Below are 9,787 nucleotides of genomic sequence, written 5' to 3' on the forward strand. Positions count from 1 at the left end.
TCTGCCGGACACCGCCACACAAATGTGGCTTTTTGTTAATGACTGTCCTACTACAGGATTTAACACAGAGTAACAGCTCACTACCAGTTACAAAAGACACTGTAATTAGTCTGTCACAGGCAATTCTAGTTGCATTTTTCATCAAATAATTTCTTAAATTATCATTTGACTATGTTCTGGCCCGCCATCTAGTGGCAAATATTTTTTGGCCCAATGCCAAACGTACTTGCCGACCCCTGATATAAACTATAAAATTACTAAAACTAAAATGAAAGAAAAGTAATAAAGATATAAAGTATAATGAAGGATAAAAATAAAAGTAATTAAAAATTGATAAATACTATTATTAATAATAAAATATCAGTGGTAATGTAAGTATAGGTCTATTACTGCATTTTACTTGATGGTTGCACCACATGACATTTGCGTTTCAATGTTTCTTGAAAATGGTATAAAAGTTTTGCAAAACCATATGAAACCAACATGAATAGAAAGAGTGCTTTTCTTGCAACATGTGTTTTAAACTAGATCTTGAGAAGATCCTTATATTTCATTCACCCAAGTTTAGCCAAATCGGAGAGTTACACTAAAATGTGTAGGTCTCGTTGATGTGCCAGTTTCCGCGGGATAACAGACGTCATGGCATTCATGAATTTCTCATGGCCAGATCAAAAGCCTTACAGATTTAATTTTGCCTACATGTCACCCAGCCATCCTCGTGGAGACCACAAGAAAGAGATTAGTGCTGCCACCCTCGCTGTGGCCTATCATAGATGTGTGTACTGTATACGGCCCAAAAAGAAACTCCTGGTAGGGAACATTTTCAAGGCAACTGATATGGGTGCACGCCATAACCTCCACGACAGGTCAAGGCTCCAACCTGGTAAAAAGGAAGACATAATTCCAGACTTTCTCAGCCGCTTGATGATATATCAGTGCCACATTTAATATGTTGCATATGCGTATACATTTCATGATAACGAAAAGCACAGAGTAGTGAAAGAAAGCAGCTATTGTATGCGTTGTGTAAGACCACAACAGTGGCTTAAAGTTCTGAGCTCTTGCCCGGACTGAGCTCGATTCAAACCGCTAAGAATCTTGCCAGCTGCTGTGCCAAGTGAAACAAACCACCTTACAGATAAAAAGAGTCTATTTCAGCCCCTCCATTGTACGGTGAATTACAGGGATGTTTTTGTTTTCCCCCCCTCCTCTGTTCTCTTTGTCAAACCTGACTTTGATCCGGCACATGGGGTTCTTTGCGAGTGTTTACACAACTTTCATGAAGCCATTTTTAGCGATTTCATTGTTCTAGTTTTGTTGTTTTTTGTGACAAGTTTTATTTATAAGTGTTAAATAATTGATCTCCATCATGGAATGTGAAGGTGAATCATCACGGCGGTTTGTGAGAAATGTAAGAAGATAGAGTGCTCCATGTTCCAACTTTCTTCACTGTCTTTGCGTCAGTGTTTCTGTGGTTTTAATAGCTGTTGCTGCAACTCAGGGTTCAGTTGTGTCTTCATTTGCACGGGTTTCCAAATCATTTCTGTTTGGCATCGCTGTAAACGTCACCAGTAAGAATCATGACCTGGTAAAGAATTGCCAACATCAGTCTACTACTGCTTGCTCAGACATAAACATGACCATGCAACCTGATGAGCTAGCAGGAGTGCTTTGGAATCAGAAAGCTCCGATAAGGACTCAAACGGGTCAATAAGATACTGAAACGTTCACACAGAACAATGTGGACATTGTTGGTAGAGTGCAACAAGTCAGTACATTCACATCAGCAGTTATAATTGCGCTACAGAAAGTTTTCATAAAATTTTCTTTTGTTTTTTTAGTATCTTTACTATGATTTAGAAATCATAGTTTAAGAATTATGAATATGAATCAGATTCATAATTCTTAAAAACTATGATTTCTAAAAAATACTAAATTCTTAAAAATGTCATCGTAAATTCTTTAGTTCGCAAATTCGTAAATTAAAAATTTTCTTTTGTTTTTTTAGTATCTTTTTTAGACTTATTTAAAGGGGTCATATGATGCGATTTAAATTTTTCCTTTCTCTTTGGAGTGTTACAAGCTCTTGGTGTATAAAGAAGATCTGTAAAGTTGCAAAGACTAAAGTCTCAAATCCAAAGAGATATTCTTTATAAAAGTCAAGAGTCAGCCACACCTACCTAAAATGGCTCGTTCTAACACGCCCCCACATATCTACGTCGCTCTGTGGGAAGATTTGCATAACGCCGCCCAAATGTTCAACCAAAGAAATAAAGCGTAACTTTTATTCTCGCTGTAGTTTTGTTGTTTCCGCCGCCATGTCGTAAAGACGCTGTGTGCTTCGTTGTGAAAGCGAAACTACTTTGTTTGGTCTTCCAAAAGAGGACGATATCTGCTTCGTCATGCCTGGAGCTGATCCGTGCTGGTTGCTGAGGAAATACTACAACTTTGCGCTGTATCGATCGCCGGATTGGCTTTCACCGTGGACGATGCGGAGTCCAGCCCGGAGTCGTCACATGTCCTTCCGGACGCTCCGTCGAAATCGCCGGCCGCGCCGTTCTCAAGCCCACCCCCCTCTGCTCACTCTAACCCTCCGGACGTTCCTCACGCTAGCCCCCGGCCTCTGCTCCCTGTAGGCCGCGGTGTGTGACGCTGTTTCGTTGTGAAAGCGAAACTACTTTGTTTGGCCTTCCAAAAATGGACACGACTAGAAATCAGTGGTTAAGTTGTATTTACAACACTGTTCCAGAACACTTCAACCCAAATATTCAGATGTGTGCAGCACATTTTATGGAGAATACTGTTCTTTTTAGCAGCATCATATGACCCCTTTAATTGGTAGATCCAAGCCATTTCAGGATTGTGGGTAGTGTAGTTCTTCTTTTAGTTTTTTTAATTCACCCTGCTTTGTGGCTTTTATGGAAGCTATTATCATTGCATTAAAACCTCAGATCTCATTGTAAGTCTGTCTTGACAAGCTTATACATTATCATTCAAAAGTTTGGGGTCAGTAATTAAAAAAAAAAAATTAATACCCTTATTTAGCAAGTTGCATTAAAGTAACAGTAAAGACAGTTTATAATATTACAAAATATTTCTATTTCGAATAAATGCTGTCCTTTTGAACTGTCTATTCGTCAGAGAATCAGAAAATTTTTGAATTTACAAATAACATTGTTATTTGTAAAAAATTATTGTGAATTTTCCTCTTTACTCCCTGTTTACTCTGTCACTTGATACTGTCTTTGACTGACATTATTTTTCACTTTTGTTAATCAGGGGTGCGTTTCCCAAAAGCATCGTTAGCCAACTATGGTCGCAAGTTCCGTCGTTACCAACATAGTTCAACGATTCGTGTGTTTCCCGAAACCATAGGTCAAACGAATATTCACAAACAGTGTCGCAAACTTACGTGGTAGGAACAACAGCTCTCGACCTGTGGTTAGAAGCATAGTTTCTTGTTAGAAAGACATATGGACTTAAATTATGCTTTTGGGCACAATAAGCAAGCTAGCATGCAGTACAAGCTATATCTTCCATTCTATTTAAATACGCGTCCTCAAATAAGCGCGTCCTCAATAAGCACCGTTTTTGAAGAGTGTATGTGTATGTGCATAAATGCCTAAGGGAGCCCCGGAGTATGACGTAAGAGGAAACCCGCGATGAATCAAACATCAAATAAAGCAAAATGACAGGGAACAAAACATAGTAAATTAGTCATCAGGTGCCATGTTCAATACAACAGCATCTCAGAAATCTCGAATCAGTTAATTAGCAGAAGTTATTACTCCACCACATGCGTGTGACGTCATTAACAATGGCCCTATGTTGTTGAACTAATGTGGTTCAAACGACGGAGATGCGACCGTGTTCGGGAAACAGTCGTGACTGGCTAGTTAGTTTCCACAACAGTGCATCGTACTATGGTGGTTAATCAGTGAGTTATGTTGTTGTAAGGGAAACGCACCCCTGATCAGATATAGTTTTGGTTGTGAGCAGCACAAAACTGGAGTTCCACATTCATGTCATGAAGTTTGTTGCCTGACTTTTCCTCTGGGAATACTACTTTACTGGATCAGGGTGTAATTGATTCCATTTTTATATCCGTCCCTAACCGACTATTTAATTAGAGGGCAGAAATCTGAAGATTTGGGACAAATCCTTCTTCCAAAGAACCTCTTGTACTCTGGGAATACTTTGTAATTCCTTATGCACTAGGAATTCTGAGAATCACAAAATGATGCATTCACTGAAATTTGGCAGTGAGGTAGGGCTGTCAAAAAATTTTTTGAATTTCGAATATTCGTCGAATTTAAAATAAAAATCCACATTCGAATGCAAAAACGTTGCATTCGAATTTTAGGTGTGCATCGGGAAGCCTTAGTGGTGCACGAGATGCGATGACGATGTAAGTGTCATTGCATTTTAATGTTTTTCTTAGCCTATCCAGTTGAAGCCACTAGATGCGGCGCTGCTAGGTTGTTCATTAAAATATTGCGGGGAAAAAAGAATATCAATGCGGAGATGATGTTGTTTACGTCAAAACCAAAACCAAACCGGTCACACAGAATGCATATTTATCACATTTTCTAGAGGGACGTCTATGAACGTTGCACTCGCATCTCGCAGAGAGACGCATGTTTAGAAAGCCATGTAAAATTAATGTAAGTTCAACTTTAAAAACATGTCTCAAGACTTTATGGCGTTTTTTCCCCATCCTACTGCATCTCAAGTTTTTAAATGAAGAAAGTAGGCTACTCTTTGTGATTGGTTTTCGGTCCTTTGTATTAAACTATAGGCTACATAGTACATACATGCATGATTCTGTTTTGTTTTCTAATTGTTTAAGCAACTTTAATTATAAACTTTAAAATAATGTATATAAGGTTTATAAACATTATTTTAAACATTATGCACTTTTTTCAAAGATAGTCGTGTTATTTTATTATGCTTTGAAGAAACGTGCATAATATTTTGTTTGATGCGCCCTCTTGTGGCTTCAGGAGAGAAGCCAAAAGCTTTTCCCCTCTAACTGAAATTATGCCTTTTAAATTTGAATATAATTCGAATATTGATAATATTTAAGTACAAAATTTTAATTTCGTTTTTCAGCCATTTTGACAGCCCTACAGTGAGGTGTAATGAACACAAAAATGAGACGTGTCCTGACTAAACCAGTTAAATCAAACCTTGGCGTACTGCCTTGGGCAACTGACTGTCACACCCAAATATGTCTAATTCTTCCTTCCTCTTCTGTGTGCTCTTCTAGGCGTATAAGTAACGGAGAGCTCCTAAGAACAAGCACAACCAAGAACCGGTCACCTCATTCACAATTAATCATGGTGGACAAAATGGCCTCTTTTGGACATGCGCTGCTGCGCCGTCGTGTGCTGGACTGCTCTGGGGAGGAAACGCGGTTCGCTCGGTGTCTGTCCACTCTTGATCTGGTGGCGCTCGGCGTGGGCTCCACACTTGGCGCTGGAGTGTATGTGCTGGCTGGGGAGGTTGCCAGAGAGAAGGCAGGCCCTGCTATCATCTTGTGCTTCCTTGTGGCCGCACTTTCCTCCATGCTGGCCGGACTGTGCTATGCAGAGTTCGGCGCACGAGTCCCTAAGACTGGGTCTGCGTACTTGTACAGCTATGTGACAGTGGGAGAAATCTGGGCCTTCATCACTGGTTGGAACCTCATCCTCTCTTACGTTATAGGTAAGTGTGTCCAGGACCAGTTGATAATGATTTTCAAGAAATCTGTTGCAGCTATAACTGCAATAAAAAGCTGGTTCTTGTTTTTTTTAGGTACAGCTAGTGTGGCGCGAGCGTGGAGCTCTACGTTCGATAACCTGATCGAGCAGAAGATCTCTAACTTCTTCAGGGCGTCTATGGCCATGAAGGTTCCTGGGAAAGTTCTTGCAGAATATCCGGACCTGTTTGCCCTCATTCTCATCCTGCTACTGACTGGTGAGAAAACTAAAAATAGGTATCTTAAGATTTACAGATTTTTTTTTAGTTGTGTCTTTAATTAATAACCAGAAATGTAGAGATGAACAGAACAACCACTTGGTAAACACTAAAATGTTAAAACTTTTTATTAAAATATTTTATAAATAAATATTATTAGGGATCCACCGATATTAAAATTCGAGCTAAACCGATTTTTTTAATTGTTTTTTTAAAATAGTTGATTAACTATAATTTAATAAAATTAAAAACGTAAGTTCTATATTATAGATATTGTGTAAATAAATAAAAATCAACCATGTTACAAGTATATTCACAACAATATTCTAATTCATAATTCATTTGGATATTGGCTAAAGCTACATTTACATTGTTCTTAAATTAGTAAATTACAGATTCAAAAAATGAAAGTGTTAAATTTTAACTCTTAAGTGACGGTTCGATGATGAAAAAATATGACGCAGATGCAAAAATGGGAAATGAGCATTCATAATTAAATATTTGATGTTGGCCGATGCAGATAAAAAAAAATCTAATATCGACAGGTGAAGAGTGTGGTACCAATATATTGTGCATATCAAGTAATACATTTATGTAGTAAAAATGTATTAAATTTAAATTAAAAAATAAAATAATAATTGTGACCTTATGAACATTTATCCTTAAGTATAAAGTTTAAATAGCGTAATCAGTACACATGTAGTATCTATACATTTTAAGTAAAAAACTAACTGAAATTGTTCTAATTATCATTATTAAAAAACAAACTGATTTAATAAGTAAAAGATTTGTGATTTCCTCCTCAGGATTGCTTGCTTTTGGTGTAAGTGAATCTGCTCTGGTGAACAAGATCTTCACTGGGATCAACCTGATCGTGCTGGGCTTTGTCATCATCTCTGGCTTCGTCAAAGGCAACACAGCTAACTGGAACCTCACATATGAGGACTTCGTCAATGATACAAATATCACCGAACCAGAGTAAGTTTGACATGAAAGAATCCTGTTTTTGAAGTGGTGCAAATGAGGATCTCTTACAGTTGTGCGGTGGATAATGGGATTTCGTGCACAAAATACATGCAAGAGATTTGACAAATCCATTTGTTCTCACAGAAAGGTTGAAAGCACATTTGGAAGTGGAGGTTTTGCGCCGTTCGGCTTCGGCGGCGTCTTATCTGGCGCAGCCACCTGTTTCTACGCCTTTGTGGGCTTTGATTGCATTGCTACAACAAGTACGTCTTTTAAATGTCCGAATTCTAGAGCGTGAATACTGATGGCTGAACATTTTGTTTTTGTTTCTTCTGAAACCTTCTGCAGGGTGAGTCAGAAATGTATGTGGTTCACTTTAACCTTATTTTTTCCTGTAGGTGAGGAAGCCAAGAACCCCATGCGCTCCATCCCTGTGGGCATTGTAGCCTCTCTGCTCATTTGCTTCTTTGCTTACTTTGGTGTGTCAGCTGCTCTTACGCTCATGATGCCCTACTACAAACTCAACACCCAGAGTCCCCTGCCCGAGGCCTTCAGTTACGTAGGCTGGGCGCCGGCACGCTATATCGTAGCCGTTGGTTCACTCTGTGCCCTTTCGACAAGGTAAATCAATGACTTTTTGTCCTGTCATGTTTCCATTCATACGTTTTCCATTTATCTGAATCTGTGTTTTATTTTTATCGTAGCTTGTTAGGCTCCATGTTCCCCATGCCTCGAGTGATCTACGCTATGGCAGAGGACGGGCTGCTCTTCCGTTCCCTCTCTAGGATGAACAAGAAAACCAAAACTCCACTGCTGGCGACTATTGTGTCTGGAATAGTGGCAGGTGAGAGACGTTTTTTTTTGTTTGTTTGTGTTACAACATGTCCTAACTTTGCAGGCGTCACTTAATTTTTGCTCACACTGAAATCGGAAATGAGGCAGCCAATCAGAACATACTTGTTTGTTTAATATACAGCTATGTGGATTTTGGACCAATGAGATTTCACTGTGGGCGGAGCTACCCAGTGCAGCGCTGCAGAAATGGAAACAAATGTTTGTTTTTGTGGCTGCTACTGATAAAAATGTATATTTACATGGTAGCGATAGCTTTTATCGCTACGTGTCTGGATAAGACGTGGTGTTTAACCTTTAAAAGGTGGTGATGTTATGTAAGATTTGATATGGATGGATTTTTAGACATGTTTTTTTTTATTTATTTTTTTTATAGCTCTCATGGCGTTTCTGTTTGATTTGGCTGCTTTGGTTGATCTCATGTCCATTGGGACATTGCTTGCGTACTCTCTGGTGGCCGTGTGCGTTCTCATCCTCAGGTAGGTTAAAACATCACAAACACTATGCAATGGGTCTGCTACTATCAACTACCTAAATCGTTAAGAGAGGCTATATTGTACATGTTTTTCCATGTATGATGTTAAATCATGGTTTGTTGCTCCAAAAAACAGTCATAATTTAGTATTACATGACCATTTCCATTTAAAATCTGTTTTTGCTATGGTACCTCTGTTATGTAACCAATGCCAGTAACCACAGGTCAAACGTTTGGAGTCTGTAAGAAGTCTCTCTCACTAAGACTGCATTTATTTGATCAAAAATGTAGTAAAATGGTATTATTGTTCAAATATGATTACAATTTAAAGTAACTGTTTTGCATTTGAATATATTTTGAAATGTAGTTCATTGGTGCTCCAGAAGCATTTCGTGTCATCAATGTTGAAAAGTTGTGCTGCTTAATATTTTGGTAGAAACCGTGATACTTTGATGAATAGAAAATCGAAAGGAATAGCATTAAATCTTTTGTAATATTATAAATTATATTATTAATTGATCAATTTAATGCATTCTTTCTAGATTAAAAGTATTTTTTTTTTTAAAAAAAGACTTTCTGACCCTAAACTTTTGACTGTTACTTTATGTAAAATGATTAACTATGCTGCATGTTGTGGGTTTGCTGTCGGGTCATGTATGTGCTTGGTTTGACTCAAGCGATCTTTATGCGTCTAGATATCAGCCAGGCAACCTGAGCTCTTCCAGTCAGACTGAGAAACTGGTGGAGCTAGTCGGTGGGGAGAAGGTGGCCGTATGTGGAGATAGTGGAGATGAATATGGCATAGACCTGGATGACAATCTCCGCAAAGAGAAATTCTCCCCAAGACTCCTCCTGGTTCCTTCCAAGGACTCACCAACTGAAATGTCAGGAACTATTGTCTACGGAACAACCGCTATTATCTGTAAGTAAAGATTTGCTTGGTTGTCACTTTTGATGAATGAAAGAGACATTAAAGTCCCCATGAAATCAAAATTAAAGTTTTTTTTGGGTGTTAGTATCAATATGTTAGTCTTAAAGGGGTCATATGATGTTGCTAAAAAGAACATTATTTTGTGTATTTGGTGTAATGAAATGTGTTTATGCGGTTTAAGGTTAAAAAAACACATTATTTTCCACATACTGTACATTATTGTTTCTCCTCTATGCCCCGCCTTTCTGAAATGCGTCGATTTTTACAAAGCTCATCGGTCTGAAAAGCAAGGTGTGCTGTGATTGGACAGCTATCCAGTGCGTTGTGATTGGCCGAAAAGCGTGTCACGGAAATGTTACACCCCTTACCATACTGTGATGCCCTGTCCCGGCACGATGAGACAAAACTAATAAAACCCATTATAAATGAGGCATTTGTTGCATCCAGTGGGGACATAATTACAGATTATAATGACTTATACTGTCTTTTTACGCACTGCGTTGCATCGTGCCGCGTAAACATAAAACCATGTCTGAATTTGTGATCGGAGAAATGACAAAGAACAAGCGCTACTCTACACTGCTCAAAAAACTCGCGTTTGAATC

General features: G+C 38.6%; 1 protein-coding gene across 2 annotated transcripts in view; it reads left to right on the forward strand.

Moving 5' to 3' along the window:
• Positions 1–9,787, forward strand: part of LOC107733516 (cationic amino acid transporter 3-like) — a 23,125-nt gene that overhangs the window by 5,958 nt on the left and 7,380 nt on the right. For both annotated transcript variants that reach the window (XM_016545168.1, XM_016545169.1), the window contains exons 2-9: positions 5,270–5,706; positions 5,797–5,958; positions 6,765–6,936; positions 7,069–7,187; positions 7,323–7,545; positions 7,629–7,768; positions 8,153–8,255; positions 8,947–9,173. In XM_016545168.1, coding sequence (XP_016400654.1) covers positions 5,270–5,706; positions 5,797–5,958; positions 6,765–6,936; positions 7,069–7,187; positions 7,323–7,545; positions 7,629–7,768; positions 8,153–8,255; positions 8,947–9,173 — 1,583 coding nt within the window. The remainder of the gene's footprint in view (positions 1–5,269; positions 5,707–5,796; positions 5,959–6,764; positions 6,937–7,068; positions 7,188–7,322; positions 7,546–7,628; positions 7,769–8,152; positions 8,256–8,946; positions 9,174–9,787) is intronic.

Source organism: Sinocyclocheilus rhinocerous, unplaced genomic scaffold, assembly GCF_001515625.1.
Source record: "Sinocyclocheilus rhinocerous isolate Xijiao unplaced genomic scaffold, SAMN03320098_v1.1 scaffold69, whole genome shotgun sequence".
In the NCBI taxonomy this organism is placed as follows: domain Eukaryota; kingdom Metazoa; phylum Chordata; class Actinopteri; order Cypriniformes; family Cyprinidae; genus Sinocyclocheilus; species Sinocyclocheilus rhinocerous.